This window comes from Aythya ferina, assembly GCF_964211825.1.
Source record: "Aythya ferina genome assembly, chromosome: 25".
Lineage (NCBI taxonomy): Eukaryota > Metazoa > Chordata > Aves > Anseriformes > Anatidae > Aythya > Aythya ferina.
The window spans coordinates 3,702,896-3,723,938 of NC_140323.1; the positions used below are offsets into that span (position 1 = coordinate 3,702,896).

The 21,043-nt window shown below is 49.0% G+C and overlaps 1 protein-coding gene and 1 long non-coding RNA gene across 16 annotated transcripts in view; one reads left to right on the forward strand and one right to left on the reverse strand.

Moving 5' to 3' along the window:
- LOC311423766 (acidic mammalian chitinase-like) overlaps positions 1-21,043 on the reverse strand; it is a 23,587-nt gene continuing 2,544 nt past the window's right edge. Inside the window, exons 1-12 of one of the 15 annotated variants that reach the window (XM_084498160.1) lie at positions 4,298-4,568; positions 4,080-4,207; positions 3,364-3,393; positions 2,321-2,522; positions 2,130-2,186; positions 1,861-2,026; positions 1,595-1,719; positions 1,384-1,507; positions 1,087-1,272; positions 811-930; positions 572-713; positions 1-353 (exon numbers count right to left, since the gene is read on the reverse strand). In XM_084498160.1, the coding sequence (XP_084354286.1) occupies positions 88-353; positions 572-713; positions 811-930; positions 1,087-1,272; positions 1,384-1,507; positions 1,595-1,719; positions 1,861-2,026; positions 2,130-2,186; positions 2,321-2,522; positions 3,364-3,393; positions 4,080-4,104 (1,443 nt within the window). In that variant the 5' untranslated portion in view covers positions 4,105-4,207; positions 4,298-4,568 and the 3' untranslated portion in view covers positions 1-87. Of the gene's footprint in view, positions 354-571; positions 714-810; positions 931-1,086; positions 1,273-1,383; positions 1,508-1,594; positions 1,720-1,860; positions 2,027-2,129; positions 2,187-2,320; positions 2,523-3,363; positions 3,394-4,044; positions 4,569-7,526; positions 7,875-8,034; positions 8,177-8,273; positions 8,394-8,547; positions 8,734-8,857; positions 8,967-9,295; positions 9,421-9,533; positions 9,700-9,798; positions 9,856-9,988; positions 10,221-10,627; positions 10,658-10,850; positions 11,570-19,229; positions 19,302-20,821; positions 20,961-21,043 lie in introns of those variants that run through there. The other 14 variants (XM_084498166.1, XM_084498170.1, XM_084498172.1 and 11 more) reach the window with 14 other exon arrangements.
- Positions 19,295-21,043, forward strand: part of LOC311423770 — a 14,482-nt gene continuing 12,733 nt past the window's right edge. The window contains exons 1-2 of the long non-coding RNA XR_014685851.1: positions 19,295-19,362; positions 19,615-19,761. This is a non-coding gene — a long non-coding RNA (uncharacterized lncRNA). The remainder of the gene's footprint in view (positions 19,363-19,614; positions 19,762-21,043) is intronic.

Below are 21,043 nucleotides of genomic sequence, written 5' to 3' on the forward strand. Positions count from 1 at the left end.
TTTCTTTTGCAGAACATTTTATTTAATCATTGTTATTCCACAGAACTAGACCCAAGGGGTCTGTTTGCTGTGATCGACCTGGAGTCTTCATGCCCAGTTGCAGCAGGAGCAGCTGGGATCAAAGACCAGCCCGGCCTGGCAGCTCTGCTCGTAGGTTTCACCGTTGTTGCAGTTGTAGAACTTGCTCTTGTTGGTCGGATCTGCATAGATGCCGTTGGCCTTGCCAGCACAGAATCCGCTCCCAGCAGTGCCACCAGTATTGCCACCCGAGCTCCCGCTCCCGCTGCCACTTCCACTTCCAGTGTTAGGAGCTGAAGTGATGGGAGGATTGGGCTGAGCTGGGGGCACGCAGCCTGAAATAAAAGCAGAACAGGGCTTATCTTTATGTTGCGTGTCTCTAAGCACTGCCCTTCGACCACAGTCCCTTTCGGGGTGGTATCAGCAGAACAACAATTAACCTTTTTTCCCCCCAATTCCCTGGAAATAAAGGTTCTCGGGCCGCTAAAGACCTGCACCAGCTGTGAGCTAATGGAGTCCCCTTCCAGAAGGCCACACTTCTCCAGTTACTCACTGCTGCCCTGCTGACCAAGAGCGTTCTTCAGGGTGGTGATCAGGGGATATTTGCCCTGCTTGCAGAATGTGCCGGTGAAGTCATCCATATCAAGAGACCAAACCATAGCACCTCCAAAGTTGTTCTTCTTCAGCCAGTCAATCTGTGTAGCGCATGGACAGAAATCCCAGTTAGTCCAAGAGCTGCTGTTGCAGAAGGGCTCCTGGAGTGTGATTAGTACAGCCACATCCCCACTGTACCTTGATGTTGAAGCTCTTGATGTTGTCGTAGCCAACCCATTCGTTGCTTTTGTAGGCATAGGGCACGTCCTGGGGGGCATCCCAAGCCTGGGTGGCTCCAGAGTCCAGGAATGTGCAGATCTAGGAAAAAAAGGGCAGAGAGTGGGAATTTATCAGGTGTTCTACAAAAAAGGGCAGTTGGAATGGATCCACAGGATAATAATTCCTTGCCAGGTAGTTTGAAGGGTGTTTGTGTTCTGGTCTGCCTAGGTGTGAGGGAACACACATACCACATACCTCGTAGTATGCCAAGAACCCAGCCTGCCTTGTGTAAGGTCCAGCAGGCCCAGGTCCCGATGCTGGTGCCCCAACAGCAGTGTCAGATGGGTTCTGCAGGACGAAGTTATGTCCATAGGTGGGGAATCCAACAAGGAGCTTCTCAGCTGGGGCACCGTTGCTCTTCCAGTAGTTCATAGCGTAATCCTATAAAAAAAGCATCACAGTTCAAGCCTGTGCCAGGTTTTGTAGGTTGGAGGGTCGATTCTTAAAATTCTTATAAGTGATCTGTGGGAAAGGGTCACAAAGAGTACTTACAACGTTGAAGTAGATGAGGTCACCAGTGTCAACAGGGCTTTTGTACAGCGGGCTGTTCTCCCCAGTCTTTCCATCCCAGGAACCGTGGAAGTCATAAGTCATCACATGGAAGTAGTCCAAGTACCTGACAGTTAATGACACAGTTTCCCTTAATCGCTGGAAGGAACAGCACTTAAGTCACAGAAGGTGGACCTGGGGGCTTGCTACTCACTTGCCGAGCTCCGCGATCTCGTAGCCAGACTGGATGTTGGAAAGTCCTGCAGCAACAGCAGCCGTGATCATCAGACGGGGCTTGCCAACCTGCTTGGCTTCCTGCTCGAAGGCGGCCAGCATTTCCTGGGGGATGCCAAGAAACAGGGTTCAGCGTGGGCTCTCGGAGCCACCCAGGGCTCCTCTGGACCAAGCTGTGCAGAGCACTGAGGAGTTTGCTCTTGAGTTTGCTCAAGAGCCTTGAGCAGCCCCTTTGTGTCCCCCTACCTTCACCAGGACGGTGAAGAGACCCTTGTCCTGAGCCGGGCTGCCCCTGGAGCCAGGGTACTCCCAGTCGAGGTCCAGCCCATCAAACTGGTACTGGCGCAGGAATTTGATGACAGAATTGATGAAGGTCTGGCGGTTCTCCGGAGTAGAAACCATTGCGGAGAACCTAGGGAGCAGAGGAGGGCAGGGTTGGGGATGGTCGGGGCCTCTTTCCCCTTCTCCCTCACTTTACAGTTTGCCATTGTGGGATGGAGGTGGTTTGAACTTACTTGGCTGTCCCAAAATTCCATCCTCCGATTGCCAGGAGGGTCTTCAGATTTTCATTCCTGCAAAGATAAGGACACAAACATGTTTTGGTACAAAACAACCTTGTTGAATTGCTATTTCTGACTCTGCCTCTTCACGTCGGCACCCTTCACCCTGCAGGTTGCACTTCCATCACAGAGGGATTGTCACGTACTGGTTTTTCAGGCCATTGAAGGATTTGTAGAGGGTCTCATCATTCCATTCATAGGTTGTGATCTCATTGTTGGACATCCCAGCGAAGGCATAGATCAGATGGTCACACAGGCATGGGTCGATGTTGTCTGGCATATACTTTCCCAGGCCGGGCCTGTACTGGGCCCAGTTGGTGAAGTAGCATGACAGCACATAGGCAGTGCCTGCAGACATAGAGGAGATGGGGCAGGGATCGAGGAGAGCAGAGGGAACGTGTGTGGGCAATGCAGGTGGCCTCCTGTGCCTGCTGGCCAGGTAGCTAGCTGCACGAGGCTGCATTATCCCCTGTAACCATCCCTCAGTGCACACAGTAAAGGCAACAGTTCCTGGGGCTGCTCTTATGTGCGAATTATGACTTAAGTGAAATGTGATCAAAAAAGATTGGGCAATGCTCCGTTGTAGGTTGAAGAGTTGAGGGAAGTAGGACGGGGAAGTGGGCCTGGTTGTTTGTTTGGAAACTGGCTCTCCATGGATTGTCATGCGTTTCTTTCCTTCCTCCTTTGTTCCAGTGTATGAGCCCTCCTTGGAGTCTCTTGCACCCTGAACCTGATGAACTGGGGTGGTTGTGGCTGCCAAGTCTCCTCCCCAAACTGGATTTTTCCACTTTAATGCCAGTAAGGCACAGCAGAAGCAGAAGTGGATTCTGGTGAAGTGCCCGGAGGGAGGAAGCCTCGTTGTGTGCCTGCTGCTGCCTGCTCGACCTGCCTCTGAAAACTTCTGCCCAGCCCAAGTTGGTGGCTGTGCCCACGCTTCATTCAACCTGAGCAGGACGGGGCTGCTAAGGGGAAACCTGCATGAAATCAAGCGGCATATTTGCCCTTTAGGCTGAGCGTGCCATGCTTCATTAAGCTTTTGTCCTCAAAGACACCCTCACTGTGTGCTGCCAGCTTCTGCTTCCTCCCCCCCTCTTGTAGAAGGGTTAGCTGGTGAGCCTGCTCCTGGGACACGCACATGCCGATGGTGCAAAGGGTTTGGAAGGATTTTTTTGGGGTAGGGAGCACATACCTATCTGGGCGTTCAGCAGGAGGGCCAGACCTTGGAAGAAAGAAGTGTGAGATTAGTCTTTGAGAAGCAAGGTAATGCCTCACTAGCAGAAACCCTTTGGTAGATAGATACACGGCAATGCAGACATTAGAGCTGCTTCTAACTCTGGCCATTTTTTGTTTCTTTTCATAAGGATCTTTGTGAGCCCAACATTTCCTCTGCCACAGGTCAAAATTCATTCTGAGGGAAGCAAACACACTGAAAAGCTTATGGTCATTAATGGCTCAGTATGCTGCTGCTTTGATCAGCTGTGATTAGGCAACAGGTGATATAAGGAGTTGTGGTGCCCCTGAGCATGGCTGAAACAGCAGAAACCAACAGGCATACACAGACAGTAATAGCTCGTCTCTTAGAATGACAGAAGATGACAGCAGGGCACTTTTGTTTCTCATAAATTTTTTTTTTTTGGTCCAAAACCATGTTTCAATTAAATAAAGCAATTAAATTTTTAAAAAATGCATATCTAAGAAAGGAGAAGATATCAAGTTGAAAGTCACGAAGCATTTAAAAATCCCCAAAATATGGTATTGATTTTTCTTTGAGAGAAAAAAAAAAAAAAAAAAAAGAATGCAACATCTTTAACTCTAAAGGACCCCTTTTCTAACCCCCACTATAACAGCGAGAGCCACAAATACTTGTCACGAAGGTAAAGAAGTAAGCTAGGAAGCAGGACTTACCGGTAAGCAGAGTGAGCTTGGCCATCTTGGACCAGAACTGATCCAGGGCAGGCTGCTTCCCACTTTTATACACTTCTCTAATTTCGTATGAGTCTTCTGTCAACAATGATGCCCAACCATTACACAAGCTGATAAAGTTAAAAAAGTATCACAGAAAATGATACCAATACAATGGCCTTAACACTCCAGCAGAAAATATCAAGATTATCAGGCTGTACTGTTGTGTGGTGCTGCCAGAGGAGTTGAAGAACAAGATTAGATGGCTTTTCTTCTTCGAAATCGTGTTTGCAACGAGAGACTTTGAGTCAATATTGGCGACTAGGCAGGAATAGATGTCTGAAGTGTTCAACCTTGCGTTGTCATTGGTGGCAGGCGGTGCCAAACCAAAGGGTTTGCAAGGGTTTTGTCTCCTTGGCTGGGGCAGTCAGCGAGGTGGGGCTGAGCAGGGCTTGGGCTCACAGCCATGGGCTTTTTGGGGGCACAGGGATGGGGCTCACTTGGTGTAGCAAGCTATCAGTCGGATGCAGCAGGCCTTGTGGTCTGTGTTGTCTCTTGCCCACACCACTTAAGCTTGCTGTCAATGCAGGGAAGTGGGGTGGGCTTCGTGGTGTCCCAGCAGTAAGGCAAACCAAGTCAGCCTCTGCTGAGCACTTCTCCCACTTGCTGCTGGGCCCGTTGGTGTGGGCAGGTGAGCAAGGGCAGGTGAGAAGCCTTGCCTTGGCTTTCTGTGGAGCTCCTTAAGGTGAAATTGCCAGAATCTCTTACATTCTGCACGAGCTTGTCAGCAGTCATTGGCTGTTTTCTCTGCCCCGAGACATTACATAATTCCCGTTAAGATGATGTGAAGGTGAATTTCCAGGCAGTCGTCCAGACTTGGTGGAACGGGAGCCTGGAAAACACCCACAGGCTTGTCCTTATCACATGCTGGTGCTGAAGCCACTGACCTGCAGATTAACATGCATTAGAGCAACCCGCCAGTTTTTTTGCTTGCACTGGATGAGATATGGTGGATAATTAAAAAGACGATGATCCTCAAGGATTATTTTTCCAGTGTGTTTCTGAGCTGATAAGGTAGCACAGTACAAACTCAATAGGAATAGATTTGTAATATTGCACCCTCAGTGACCTTTGGAGCCTTGCAGGTGAAGGTCTCTTATCTGCAGAAGTGTGTTCCAGTGTGAAGAGGAAAGCACCTGCCGGTGGATCAAAGAAGGTAATTTGTCTGCATATGGTGGTAACAAACGTCAGGTGGGCAAATCCTGGATTTTTTTTTTAGGAACTTTTCTGCCTTTTCTCCATCATAAGAAATGTAACATGCCAGTGGTTCCTGGTAGCAGGCCTTGAGGAAGGGCAGAATTGGTCCCTGCCAGAGGCACTTTGCAGTCACAGTAAAAGCGTAGAGTATTCAGACAGAGATTTTGCATATTATTCCTGTAGCTGAAGTGTAGGGTTCCAGAAAGATCCAGAAATCTGGATTGTTTCTGCTTTAGTTTCAGTTCATACACTAATGACAATTGTCCTTATGGTCATTCTGTGACCATGCTAGGATTAAGTCTGTCTGCCCTGCAACTGCCTGGATTCTTTTCTGTTGAATGATAGAAAAGAGAAGGATTTTCATGCTTTCTCCACCTGAACAATGTCCAGGTGTCCCCATCCTGCTCTTCAGCTCCAGGTTCTTTACTCTTTCTTCCCTTTTCAGGCCCAGAGGTTTGCAGGGTTGGGCAAGGATGCAGTCTTGCATCCACCTGCTGTGAGATGCATCTGATAAATGACTCTCGGCAAACTCTGTAACGGTTGCTGTATTCTGGGAAGATCTTATCCATCCTGACATTGCCAACCTCAGTGCACATGAGGCACTGCCTTGGAGATGTTGTTTTGTTCCACCTGCCCTTGCCAGGGAGATTAGGCAGGTCAGTGGGGAAGGCTTAAGTGGGGAGAGAAAAGTAAAGGTCAGTGGAATGGCACCGTGGATTTAGATTAATATGCCCTGTCCTAACACTTATCTGGACACAGAGGTGTGGGTATCAACCCCCTGATATGGGGAGGTTGGAGCTGACAGCCCATACAGGCATTTGTGCCCATGGAAATGTTTTGCTGGGCACGTGTGGTGTCAGCAGGGCATGGCCTGCGTGGCTTTCCATGCAAAGTGGGGCTGCTTTAGGGCACCTTTGCTAGGCAAAGATGCTGTTGAGCTAGTAAAAATGCATTCTGGACTTATTTTTTGGAAGTGAGAGGCTATATGATATTTCCAATGAAGACTTGGGCAGAGTTGTGCCTGGTTTCAGCTGCTGCTCTGAATTTCCTCCCTGCAGGCAGACAGCTCAGTTTTTCAGCTGGTTTTCCAGCTCTCTCTCTGCTTCTCAGAGTCTGCTTTTAAAAAATACCTCATGACCACTGAAGGTGAGGGCGAAAAGCTGGTGTAGCCGATGTGCACAGGGCATGGAAGGGTTTTGAGGTACTTTTCTGCATGTCTGCACATCGGAGGGAGCTGTAATGAAAGCCAAACGTGCCGAAGTGCAGCGGGGGCTGATGTACCCTCGGGCAGAAGGTCCCACAGGGCTGCTGCAGCGTTTCAGTTCTGCTTCTCATGGGGAGCTGAAGTGATGTGGGCAGCTGAAGTGCCATGCACGAGTGAACTGCAGCCCTCGCACATGTGAACGAGAGGGGTCTGTGGTGTGAACAGCCTATGAATGCTTGCAGGGCTCTGGCTCTGCTATTTTGAAGCATGTTCTCCTGACCAGTGACCCAGTATGAAACAGCAGGCTGCTCTTGCTTCTGTTGCATAGCCTTTTTTGCTCTTTGGTGTGTTTTCAGGAGTATCTGAGGCTCCTTCCCTGCATCTAAGAGCAGAAACATCTTACTGACATTTTAAAGGCACTATTTGTATTGTGGAGGGGCAGTAAGTTCCTCAGCAACAGAAGAGGTTGGTTTTGGGGCATGAGGCTCCGTGTGCCTCTGACCATACAGTGCACTTTCGGGGCTCAAGGACACATCAGGACTCTGTGGGAGCTGCTACGTGCCCATTCCTGCAGCAGGAGGGGAATTGCTGCAGCTGTCTCAAGGCCAGAGCAATAGGGCTGGGGGACCTCTGAAGGCCGGCTCCTTTGCAGGGTGACTTTTCCAGGAGGAGAATGCTTTTTCCTAGACAGCAGCAAAGGCTTTGCACAAGGGCTCTTGGACAGGCAGGCTCCTGGCTGTGTTACTGCCACTTTTCTGTGGGTGCTCCCTCGTGGCACAGCCTGCCCTGCCCTGCCCTCTCTTTCTGCTTTCTTCCCCTCTGACTGACTGCCCTGCTGGGGAGGCAAGAAAGGCCTGGAAAACGCCTGCCTAGGGCTCTTCAAATGGTGCTTGGGGATTCAGGCCCTTCCCTGATCTCGGATTTATGTATCGGGAGAGAGTCAGAGAGCATCAAAATATGAAGAGCAAGATGAGTCAATACAGTGCGGATTGTTGCTTTTGCAGAATTCTTTATTTAATCATTGTTATTCCACAGAATTAGATCAGAGGGGTCTGTCTGCTGTGCTGGACCTGGAGTCTCCATGCCCAGTTGCAGCAGGAACAGATGGTACAAGGTCACAAGGTCTGCCCAGAAATTTTGCAAATAACTTTTTTGGTGTTCAAACACTGGTACAAGCTGCTCTTCTTGGGTAAGTCTGGATGGCTTTACTGGCAGAAAAGCCACTCACACCACAGCCACTGGAATTGCTACTGCAGCTGATACTCACACACCCGTTTCAACTTCTAGTGTTAGGAGCTGCAGGGATTGAGGACTGGACTTTTAATAAGCTGTGCAGCCTGAAATGAAAGCAAGAAGGAGGTTTCCTTTTCGAATGGACTATATTTCTATTGGTATTCTCTCCCTTCCTTCCTTTCATTGTCCCACAGTGCTCTGAGCACACCAGCTTTTTGTTGCTTAAAAAATTTCCACAAACCCCACAGTACCCAAGTTACTCACTGCTGCTTTGCAGGCCAAGAGCGTTCTTCAGGGTGGTGATCAGGGGATATTTGCCCTGCTTGCAGAAAGAGCCAGAGAAGTCATCCAGATCAATGGTCCAAACCATAGCACCTGCATAGTTATTCTTCTTCAGCCAGTCAGCCTGTGTAGTGCCAGGGGAGAAATCCCAGTTAGTCCAAGAGCTGCTGTTGCAGAAGGGCTCCTGGAGTGTGATTAGTACAGCCACATCCCCACCGTACCTTGATGTTGAAGCTCTTGATGTTGTCGTAGCCAACCCACTCGTTGCCCTTGTAGGCATAGGGCACGTCCTGGGGGGCATCCCAAGCCTGGGTGGCTCCAGAGTCCAGGAACGTGCAGATCTAGGAAAAAGGGGCAGAGAGTGGGAATTTATCGGGTGTCCTACAAAAAAGGGCAGTTGAAATATTCCATGGATCCACAGGATATAATTCCTTGCCAAGTAGTTTGAAGGGTGTTTGTGTTCTGGTCTGCCTAGGTGTGAGGGAACACACATACCTCGTAGTAAGCCAGCAGCCCAGCCTCCTTTGTGTAAGGTCCAGCAGGCCCAGGTCCTGATGTTGGTGCCCCAAGAGCTGTGTTAGATGGGTTCTGCAGGTTGAAGCTATGTCCGTAGGTGGGGAATCCAACAAGGAGCTTCTCAGCAGGGGCACCATTGCTCTTCCAGTAGTTCATAGCGTAATCCTATACAAGAATATAACAGTTCAAGCCTGTGCCAGGCTTTGTAGGCAGGACGGTGAGTTCTTAAAGTTCTCATCAGTGGTGTGATCATAGTGATCTGTGGGACACACTCCCAAACTGTACTTACAACACTGAGGTAGGCATTGCCATCACTGTACAGCGGGCTGTTCTCCCCAGTCTTTCCATCCCAGGAGCTATAGAAGTCATAAGTCATCACATGGAAGTAGTCCAGGTACCTGTGGAGACCATTGCATGGGTCTGTGCCCTGGCCAGTTCACTCACCCAGACCAGGAGGTTTCTTTAGTCCTCGTCACTGATCCCCCAACATCCCTGGCTGTTCCCCCACTATCTGCAGATCAACATTTCTCCAAGGCCTCTTTGGGACAAGCCTTCTAAAGGTAGGGATGAGTCTCTCCTCCTGCATAAAGCGTGGGGGCTCTGCAGGCAGTGGGGTTGGTTTCTGCCAGCTAATGTCAGAGCATCCCATTGCTGCTGGAAGGGAGAGCGCTGGAAGCAATGGCCTGAAGGAGGTCACAGAAGGTGGACCTGGGGGCTTGCTACTCACTTGCCGAGCTCAGCGATCTCGTAGCCAGACTGGATGTTGGAAAGTCCTGCAGCAACAGCAGCCGTGATCATCAGACGGGGCTTGCCAACCTGCCTGGCTTCCTGCTCGAAGGCGGCCAGCATTTCCTGGGGGATGCCAAGAAACAGGGCTCAGTGTGGGCTCTTGGAGCCCCCCAGGGTTTCTCTGGACTGAGCTGTGCAGAGCAGAGGCCTTGAGCAGCCCCTTTGTGTCCCCCTACCTTCACCAGGACGGTGAAGAGACCCTTGTCCTGAGCCGGGCTGCCCCTGGAGCCAGGGTACTCCCAGTCGAGGTCCAGCCCATCAAACTGGTACTGGCGCAGGAATTTGATGACAGAGTTGATGAAGGTCTGGCGGTTCTGCGGAGTGGAAACCATTGTGGAGAACCTAGGGAGCAGAGGAGGGCAGGGTTGGGGCTTGGTCAGGGCCTCTTTCTGCCTTTGCTTTCCAGTTTGCCTTTGTAGGACAGAGGTGGTTTGAACTTACTTGGCTGTTCCAAAATTCCATCCTCCGATTGCCAGGAGGGTCTTCAGATTTCCATTCCTGCAAAGATAACGACACAAACACATTTTGCTTCAAAACAACACTGTTGAATTGCTCGTTCCGACTCTCTGCCTCTTCTTGGCACTCCTTGCCCCGCAGGTTGCACTGCTATAGCCCAGGGAACGTCACGTACTGGTTTTTCAGCCCGTTGAAGGATCTGTAGAGGGTCTCATCGTTCCATTCAATGGTCGTGATCTCATTGTTGGACATCCCAGCGAAGGCGTAGATCAGATGGTCACACAGGCATGGGTCAATGTTGTCAACCGTGAAGCGCCCCGGGCCAGGCCTGTACTGGGCCCAGTTGGTGAAGTAGCACGACAGCACATAGGCAGTGCCTGCAGAGACACGGAGGAGATGGGGCAGGTCTGGGCTGCACTGCAGAAAAACCAGGAACTTAAAACAGATTATTGTAACCAGATCTCGTCAGAAATGGTTGGGCAATGCTTCCTTGCTAGGGTGAGGAGTTTGGAGAAAGTGAGGTAGGGTTGGTTATCGTTCTGGGAACTGCCTCCCTAATAATAATATTGTATTTTTTTTTCTTCCTCACTTATACCCCGAAACTAATGAATCGGAGTGGTTGTAGCCACTGACTCTCTTCCCCAAACTGTGTCTTTCTTCTTTGCTGCCAGGTAAGGAAGAGCAGAAGCAGAAGGGATGCTGCCAGAAGGAAGAAAGCTGTTGGCGTTTCTGCTGTGCTGTCTGCTTGACTTCCCTGTGTATGCCCATGCTGAAATGAATTTGGTGAGTTGTTTTGGGGAAAAAAAGCACATACCTATCTGGGCATTCAGCAGCAGGGCCAGACCTTTGAGGAAGAGAAGAAAGAAAAAAAGTGATTAGTGTTTGTTTTCAGAAATACAAAGCTCTTGAGCAGGACTGGACTGTCCTGCAGGTTGCTGCTATGTCTTTTTCTTTGAAAGGAGTGGTCAGAGACTTGAATTCCAAAGAACTTCTTTTCTAACCCCCAGTACACCAAGACAGCCACAAATACTTGTCACGAAGGTAAAGAAGTGAGCTGGGAAGCAGGACTTACCGGTAAGCAGAGTGAGCTTGGCCATCTTGGACCAGAACTGATCTGGGGCTGGCTGCTTCCCTCTTTTATACCCTTCTCTAATTTCGTACAAGTCTTGTGTCAACAAAAATGCCCAACCATTACACAAGCTGATAAAAGTATCACAAAAATGATAGCAATACCTTAAGGCTCCATTAGGAGCCATGTGGATTATTAGGCTGTGCCATTTTGTGGTGCTGCCAGAGTAGTTGAAGAACAAGATTAGATGGCTTTTCTTCTTCGAAATCGTGTTTGCAACGAGAGGCTTTGAGTCAATATTGGCGACTAGGCAGGAATAGATGTCTGAAGTGTTCAACCTTGCGTTGTCATTGGTGGCAGGCGGTGCCAAACCAAAGGGTTTGCAAGGGTTTTGTCTCCTTGGCTGGGGCAGTCAGCGAGGTGGGGCTGAGCAGGGCTTGGGCTCACAGCCGTGGGCTTTTTGGGAGCACAGGGACGGGGCTCACTTGGTGTAGCAAGCTATCAGTCGGATGCAGCAGGCCTTGTGGTCTATGTTGTCTCTTGCCCATGCCACTTAAGCTTGCTGTCAGTGTAGGGAAGCGGGGTGGGCTTCGTGGTGTCCCAGCAGTAAGGCAAACCAAGTCAGCCTCTGCTGAGCACTTCTCCCACTTGCTGCTGGGCCCATTGGTGTGGACAAGTGAGCAAGGGCAGGCATGAAGAGTGCTTTAACAAAGTGCCTCCATGTTTTGTGTACTGCTGGCCTGAAAGAGAATGTTTAGCAGTGTGATGGGCAAACACGGCAGTGTCTTGCCAAGATGATTTTCTCCAGGGCAAAGAGCTATTTCTTGGAGGTCAAGCACTAGGAGAGACAGCCCAGGGACAGAACATTTTTCAGGGCATATTAACACAACTTCAATTGTATCGTAGAGGACTTCAGATTAGCATAGAAGCAAGTATAGGCATTGCTAACTTCTGTGTTCAGACTTTTTTCTCTTTCACTCTGGTTAGGTTCCTAGCAGTGGAGTATTTTCTCTCTCATCTCTTTTTATAGTTTTTTAATATGAATAATAGGAAGCTTTTCAGAACCGCAAATAGCCACTTGAAGCTAGTTTGCTGAAAGTGTCTGATGAAGAAAAGGCCAATGTGAGGAGGGAAAACAGAGCTTAGCTCTTTCAGCCTGCTTGCCATTTTTTTCCCGCATTTCTTAGGAAAGTCATTTAATCCTATTCATAAATTCTCTTTAATGGGCTGGAAACAAAAAAAAAAGGTAGTGTATGAAGGAAATAGTGATGATTAGTTTTTAGTGTGAAGCACTTTGAGGGTGTTAGAAACGATCTGCTGGTATGGTAAAATATAATAAATGTTTTCTTTGAAACCTGTGCTCTCTGCTTGGCTGGTTAGTACTTTCTGATATGCTCTGCAAGGTCTGTATGGGAACCTCATTTCCTTATGAACTAGAAGCTTTGACTCTCCTGAGAAATCATCCCACTCTCCCACTTAGCATATCGCACACTCTTCTCTGATAACAGCAGCGTTACTTATCAGCTCTTTCATTTTTATCAGCTAGCTTCATGAAAAGCTCTCACCGCCAAAGGATCACCTAATTCCATGAACTAAACAAAGGAAGAAATTGAGCTAAAGGAAGAGGTTTCCCTTCATATGCAGATGTTCAGTTTGCAATTAAGTGCACCTTGAAAGAACTGAAGGAGCAATAAAAGCATAAAAGCAAACTAAAAGTATCATCATGTAGTTTTAACTAAGGAGAGCATCTTCTCCTGGAAGAAATCGTAGACAAGAATCTTGAGTCAATGGTTTGGTACTATCAGCAATTAAAATATCCAACAGTAGGTGTCAATGTTGCTCGCTTTTCCCAGTCAAGTAGATGGAGTGCTTTTCTAGCAGTCTTCTGATAACATTTCAAGAAGAAATGTGCTTGCGGCCAAAAGGTTAGTTGCTGCTCCTCTTTGTTTCATCACGAATAGAGATCTGAAATCAACAATAGAGGTCTGAGATGAACATAAAATTGGAGTGCTTCCTTCTCTGTATAGAAAAGTAACAAGGATAAAGGCAAGTTTTTGTTCAGTTCACTTCTCCAGAACTGTATAACCCGCGTAAGACATGACTGTCTTTTGTGAAAGAGTGAAATATGAACTATTAAACACAACTATCCAAAAACTAGCCTAAGCTTGAGATGTGTCAGGATGCCTTTTAAGACATCAGTCATTGTGTTGATATGTCCAGTAATCGTGTCCCCATGGCCTCAGCAGGGTACTGATAAATCTATATTTTTGGCTATCTCACCTGTTTAAATCACCTGCTTATATCTCTAACAAATAATTTAGGCTCATTTTCTGTCTCTTTTGCCTTTCCATACCAACACAGTAAATATTTACTGCGGGGGAAACTGGGCCTGACCGGTCAGATTAAAGACTGAAATTCTGTTCCCTGATTCCATGTGATGTGTGTGCATTCTTTACAACATGTCTAGATTTATTCAAGTGGCTTTGGGTGAAACCGGTCTAAATTGCGTGTGGCCTTGGCACATGTCCCTTATTAACTGCTACAATAAGATTTCAAACCATCTTTGATGTGTTTATGGTTCCCAAGCCTTTCCTTTCTATTGGACACTTTTTTTTTTTTTTTTTTTGCTGTGGAGCAACCCCTGGTTTTCACACTGGCAAAACATGAGACAAAGCAGTCGCACTGGATTATTCACTTCGGTGATAAATATTACATCCTGACAGCAGTTCAGCAGGTTCTCCTAACAACCGCCTGGTTTTGCTCAAAGCTCTATAGACTTGATAAGCATTCTATCATGAAGATCAGAGCAATCTTATCTACTTCTTCCTGGCAGACTACATCTAAGTACAGCCATCTCCTTCCTGGACACAGTAAGCAGCTTCAGACTCCTGCCTGATGCTTGATCCATTTGGTGTTCGGCTCGTGCTTCGGGGCCTGTAAGGAGGAATGTGCTTCCTGATGCCAGCACATGTCAATGGCCTAAACCGTGGCCCTGCCTAAACTGCTCTGTGTCAGATACCAAACCTCTGGGAGCGGCAAAAAGCAAGCAGAATAAAATCAACAACCCTTATGTGCATAAACGTCTGCGGTAAGACGTAACCCTTTGTTTTCATTTTGTTAAATGGTAAGAGAGGCTTTGTGCCACGATCAGGACAGCTTGACCCAATGCAGGTTTTATTTCTTACAGGGTCTTAGCTTTTACCTCGCCATCATGGCAAGAGTCTGTCTCCCTGCTTGATTTGGCTTAAAGTCTCAGGGAGGGGAATGTCAGTGAATCACTGACTACAGCTTTGAGTTGGGTTGCTTCCAATGCCCAGTCCAGGAGGAGTTAGGAGATTCCTGTTCTCCTTCTCTTCCTTTGGTTTCTCCTTTAGATGGAGGAATGGTGGAGTTTCTTCCTTGCAAAAGCAGGGTGAAAAGTATCAGGAGCCTGATCATCTTGGACCCTAGTGGAATGACTGGGAACATTCTTACCTCAACTTCTGCACATCCTGAGGTTGGCATAGTGCTGGAGGTAGGGGAAAAGACAGACTCTGCATGCTGAAACACAAATCGAGGTGCATGGACAGTGTTTAAAGAGACCTGTCTGTCTTCTCTCAACAGCTTTAGTGATACTTCATGTCTCTCAATGGCTTAACAGCTTTTTATAGCCGAGCTCTTCTTGCAGGGCACTGACCTCCTTAGAAAAACTATCCCTGTCTCTTCAGGAGTCTGACAGAGAATTAAGAAAATACAGCCGCAATATCAATGACCAACCGTGTGAAATCTGGCCCCACGTTCAGATAAGTATGCTTACACTTGCTTAAGTTACTGCCACTATAATCCCATGCCTGTAAACGGAGTCATGGAAAGGATCTCTCCTGCCTCCAAGTCACGTAACCCTTGGATGTGTCCTTCACTGTGCAGCCCAGTGAGCTGCTGGTGGCTGGTGCAATGAGATCGCTGGAGCGCCTGTGGCTCTGGAATCTGCTGTTTTGAAAGTGATTTGGGAGCTGCCTTGATCCAAACATCTTTCTGTTCTTCTAACGAGATTATTTGGTGTAGCTGAAGGACTGATGTTGCTGGTGCCATAGGAATTATTCCGTGGGAAGCCCAGAATGAAGAGCCAGCAACACTACCTGCAGTGTGACGTGGTCTGTCCAGGAGCACAGGATGCACAAGAAATGTCTGACAGCTGTTCTTCTTCAGATTCACGGCAAGAAATTAGGAGCTTTTATTTCTGAAGATCTTTAGATCCTCAAATTCCCTTCTCCAAAAGATAATCACAGCATGTAGGCCTTGGGCAGAGACTTTGCACAGGCTGGATTTCGGGGCATTTTGCCTATATAGGGCAGCCAGGAGAGTGTCAGAGCTCTTTGATACTTAAGACACCAGTTCATTTGTTTAAAGATCTCTATTTTTAAGCCTGGTTTCCCCAGTACTAACTCCTTGATACGAGGGCTGAGTCTGTTCTGTTTCATGCCATCTTTCTCTGGCGTTTGATTTCCCTCCTCTCTTCAGCTCATTGACTGGAACTAAAGAACTGCTGATTTTCAGATACCAACCATTCCCTGCCTCCCGGGGGAAATTCTTGCCTTCTGCATGTACGTTCCCAGAAATACACCTCTGACTCAGTCTGATTACGAAATGCTGCAGCCATTTCCCCAGCTACTTCTACATAGTGTCATCATTTATTCACATTCAGTCCCCACGTAAATTTTATTAGGACCTTGAGAGGTCCTTTTCATGAGGAATTTGGTGCAGTATTGCAATCGTGCACAGCATATTCTTTCCTTACAGCACATCTTTCATCTTTCCTGATTCTCTGTTGGCACTAAACTGCTATAATTAGGCGCTGTAAACAAATCCTCAGCTTCTCTGATGTTGTGAAACACTCAAACTTGATTTCTGACTATCCTGTTCCTCAAATAAACCTTGGCTCTCTACTAAAGGCATCTCACTAACGTTCTCGGGTGATCAGGACTGAGGCAAGGAGTTCACCAGCTCTCGGTGGTGGTGGTTAACCCCAGCAAACAGGGAGCTGGATCCTGCCACTCACCCTTGTATCCAAGCGTTAGTCCCAACAACAATTTCCTGGTCTGCCAGCAAGTAAGAACAGGCCTTCAAAAGTGGGCATATCTGCATGTGATACAGGTTCACAAATTGCTCACTTGCACATAAATATCTGTGCCCGAATGCAGGTGTGTGCAGGTGAGCAAAACGTATTGCAAAAAATTATATATCTGCATGGATGAATATGCACATGGGTGTTACTTTAGCTCAGGGAACAGCGCATGAGAATGCTTTGTTGCAGCTACTCTGGATTTTTCTTTCTCTGTTTTTATGCAATTTATGTTACATACATTTTTTTTAGTGTGATCTTTTAAAACTTGGATTTACTACAGTGTATAATCTTGAAAAATCCACTTAAGTTAGACAATACATATTAGAGTCTAAACTATTGCTGTTTATTATTGTAAAAATAAAAATAAAAATCACCAGGCTTGCAGATCTTGAACTTCTTATGGTCAGGATTCAATGAGGAAGGTTTAATCAGTAACGTGACCTCTTTTCCCCATCCATCTCACCCAGTCAGTCCCCATTATCAGCAGGGGAAGAGCAGATGCCCTGGACTGTGAGCTGAGACTAGCTGAGAGTACTGGGTGCTAATCCCCCGCCGAACGCTGCAGCCGTCATCAAGCAGAGCTCTGAAGTGTGGGCATCATCTTGCATTTGCATCCCGCGTTCATGAGGTCTAGTCCTTACAGGTAATTAATAGGAAGGTTTGAGGAAGATCCTTTGGGGCTCGTCCTTTTTGCTCCGAATCCTTCAGAGGCGGCTTCGCCCCCTCACCAGCATCCCAGCTCATCTAATTACTTACATATTAAGCTCTTTTTCTGGTTAGCTGACATCTGCCCATTTCCAATTAATCCTTGCACACAAGCTCAATAACCTGAGCCATCTGTATAGGTAAGAGAGATAAGCTTCCCATTAAACATTTACAGGACATAACAACAGAGCATTGAAGCAACTGTTGCTGAGACAACCCAGGCAGGCAGGAGGGTGTCTGCGTGCAGGGGAGTAGCTGACCCCGCGCCTCTGACTGCCACGCTGCAGCCAAATGAGAAAAATGTGTGCACGTCTGAGCACAGGGTACGTGTGCTCCACGCACCACCAGCACCCGGGGGTTTGCTCCTCTCCCCTTCCTGGGTGTCCTTGCTCCATTAGCATGACAAAGGCTTTTAAAACAATGCAACAGCATTCGGGGCCCTAGAAATTCTAGCAAGCAAACAGCCTTTAAATAAAACATCCACTACTTACGCAGCAGCTCTAAATGACCTTTAACCTGAAACGCTTAAAATAGCGCAGAAGTCAGTCTGACCCCTTTGTTCAGCTTTCCTGAACAGGGTGAAACGTGTCCTTAATTCTAGACAGAGGCATTATCTTCGTCCCTGCACTTCATCAGATACTGGCCTTGTTTTGAAAGAACAGTTCTGTTTCAAAATACTGCCGGGATGGGGTTTTATCTTGCTCTGAGTCTTCGTTCTTTTTCCCATTCAAGGTTTCCATCGCCGGGGCAGCACAAAGGACATCTTTTGCTGGTATATCTCATTCCCTGAACAGTGAGTAATGCCAAGGGAGGGTAAAGTTTTGCCTAAAAACCTTCATGACCTAAGGGGTCATGAAACTAAGGGGCTTACCACCATCCCGCCCATTTTCTCAGGAATGAAGCCAAGGTGTTTACAACTTTTTAAGAAATCTCAAGATGTGAGATCTCAAGGGTTGGCAGCTAATTGCTTTTAAGGGTGTGAAGAGTACAAGGGGCCACGAACAGGGAGGCAGTCCCTCCTCTGCTCCCTCAGAGCCAAGACAAAGTACAAGCAACCAAGGCAGAGAGTTTCTGAGCTGTGAGCGAACTTGGCCGGGACATTAGAGCCCCAGACAGGCACGGTGACACGAGTACAGCGCTCAGCAGTTCCCAAGCACACGGACACGCACTCAGCTCCACCAAATGGAAGTGAGCCAAAGGCAGACACGGCCCTGGCGGCGTCTTTACCTCCAGCATGGGAGACGATCCAGAGACCGCCCGAGGTCAGCTCAGAATTTTGTCCTCATAATGTGTTTGTTGCAAGGCGTTACGGGGAGAGGCCGTGCAGCCCCTGACCCCGATCAGACCCATGCTGGAGACAGCTCCAGCTGCTCCCCAGGAGAATGGGCAGGAACAACCCCAGGTATCTCCCCCAAGCAGCGGCCCTGCACCCAGCTGGGTTTGCAGAGCTGAGGCCGAGGGGTGGATACCTGGGTGCTGTGCCACGGGGAGATGCCACAGGGCCTGCCGCAGGTTGTGACGCACCCTGGGGGCACGGGCAGCAGCCAGCATGGCCCTGGGCCGAGCCGAGCTGCAATCGGATCCGCGCTTTGCAAGCTGATCCTTGCTGCCAGCTGGCCTGACGCAAAATCGAGGGCACGCAGCACAGCAGGGGCACGCAGCGCATCGAGGGCATGCGGCACATCGAGGGCATGTGGCACATTGAGGGCATGCAGTGCATCGAGGGCAGGCAGCAGCCAGGACATCGAGGACACACAGTGCCCAGGACGTTGGGGGCATGCACGGCGTGGGTTCAAGCCTGGGTCTGTACTGGTGCCTGCGTGCTGCTGGCTGGCGAGTTGCTGCTTGCATAAAGTTGGTTTGGAGCTAGCTCTGGAGAGAAGGCTGATGATCAGCTCTCTGCCTCCTCCGCACAGAGTCCGAGCTGCTGGCGTGCTAAACCCACAGGCACCTCTGCAAGATTGCTCGTTTCTGATCGCTAATTGCTACGGGAGGCTTCTGCACTGCAGAACCAGTGCAGACCAGTCCAGATCTCTTCCAGCACACATTTGCATCAGTAGCTTTTTCCCACTGATGCTGCAGACTTGTCAGCATGATTATCTCAGCTGCTCTAAGCTGGGGTTTCCACTGCAAGGGAATGTGGCTGAGCTACCAGCCCTGCTGTGCAAAGCTTCCTGCTCTGTGGCTGTGCTGCTGCTCTGCACTTTGGACCGTGGTGCTACGAAGCAGAGGGCTGGCACGGCTCGTGGTGCTGCTGGGTCAGTGTCAGCACTTTGTGGGAGAATCCGTGTGGCCTGGGGACAGGAGACTGGGTGCTTCATCATGGTAGGAACCGAAATACCCAGTGCAGCCAGCTGGCTGCCCGATTATATCTAAAGACAGCTTGCATTCACAAGCCCCAGTCTGTGCTAACCAGTGTCACCCCGAGTGTATTCAGCAAATAATTGTGAATATTGCAGACAGGAGAGAAAAACCAGGCAGGCTGAGGACTGTGGCTAACTTGAAAGCAGTAAAAGTGAAATTCATCAAAGAGACTACCAATTACTGACGTTACTCAGGGCCATGCTGCAGGGAAGGAAGCACCAGGTCCCTAGCGTGTGAACACATTTCTGCTCCACGCCTGCATGCTGGCCGGCCTCTGCAGCGGGGCGTGGGACTGGAAAAAGCTGGGGTAGGGAGGGCACTGGCCTGGGTTTAATCTCCTGTTTCTGCCTTCCAGTACGGGGGCTCTCCTGTGGCTGCTCCACTGCAGAGGGAGCCTTGAAAGGCTGCCAGGATTTTCAGGGGGTGGAGGAGGAAGTGGAAGTCGAAGCATCTGTCTTAAAATACTCTTCAAACAGCAGCCGTTCCTGCTCACTGATCAAACAGAGGGGTGTGTGGAGGGGCTTCCTTCTCATTTGCTGACCCTTTGTTTTCCCCGCAGGGAAACGAACACACCCTTGTCCCACCCGAAGCAGGGACGCAAGACCCCAGCTGCTTCCTGTGCTGCTTTTTCCCTTCCTTCCTAACCCACGGGCTGGAGGCAGTCACCCCTTCGGGTACCCAGGCACCCTGACCAGGCTTCTCACAGGTACCCCTTTGTTCTCGTGCCCATCTCTAGCAAATCTTCACCACCTGCCAGCGCCACCACAGCACCACGAGCCCTGGCAGCGACACGGCCAGCTCGGCAGGCTGCTGCTGTGCCTTTGCTGCCATGGGAAGAGGCGTGCAGGCTCTCCTTCTTTAGAAGCAAGGCTCTGCTCCACATCCCCGCGCTGCTCTGCCCTCCGTGCGGAGGGCTGAAGCGAGCTGCGTGGCCGTGTCCTACGTCACTTGTTTTTAAGAAGCTCTTGCCAGCTTCCTGCTGGGGAGCCGATCCTGCTGACGTGTGTGGCCAGGCCACGTCAGGCGCAGCCGGGAAGGGAAATACAGTCCTTTTTTGGGCTCAGGCTAGAGCGAAATCTATTGGCCCGAGCAGAGAGGAGGGCTGAGATTCGGGAACAGCTGGGCTCTGTCACTAATTTAGCACTAAGAGCTTAAACAATGCCCAGAATAAACACACGCCAGGACTGGCAGATCTCCCTCTTTTTGCTCAGCTCGGCACAATATTTTCCTTTCTCTTTTAAAAATGTTATTTCACTGCTGATAATTAATTCGAGTGGAATGCTCTTCCAGGGTTATATTTAGATTTTCTTCCCCGATGGCACTCCCCCGTTCCAGCTTGTGTGATGCAGCTGTATCGCTGTGGGTTTTGAAATGGAAACAATCAGTCCACTTCTACAAAACTTAGCAGTTTCATGTCCCGAGGCAGCACCTGAACTGCAGCACTTTTGGGGATTCAAAAAGGCTGCACATTGCGGGGGAGAACTAGCACAGCAGAACCCAAACACTTATACCTGCAGCTTGGTCCGGGGGCTTTCAGGTGCCTGAAAAAGGGGCAAGAAAGCAGCCCTGGATCAGAGCACACTGAAAGCGGTGTGTTATTTGGTGTGGGTTATACATATGTATGCACATTTGGAAATCTGGGCACTTTACAGCAAGTCTCTGAGATAGTTTTATGTCAAATCTCTGCCTGAGAGCTCCTCAGCTTCGGGGAAAACCCCATGCCAGGCTCAGAATCCCTAGCAAGGCCCCCAGAAAATGCGTCCTACCTGCCTGGCAAGGCTTTGTTCCAGCTCTGCCTGGCACAGCTTTGCTCTCTGCCCTCCCTCCAGCTCTGACACAGCTGTAGGCTGCGTAGTTCCTCCTTTCACGTGGGTGGCTGCGCGATAAAACAGCTCTGCTCCGTGCCTACGTGGTGTAGGTGAAAAAAACATAAATAAATCAGGCTACCAAGGTTACAGAGCTGTGAGGAGGAGAGAGTTAATCTGCAA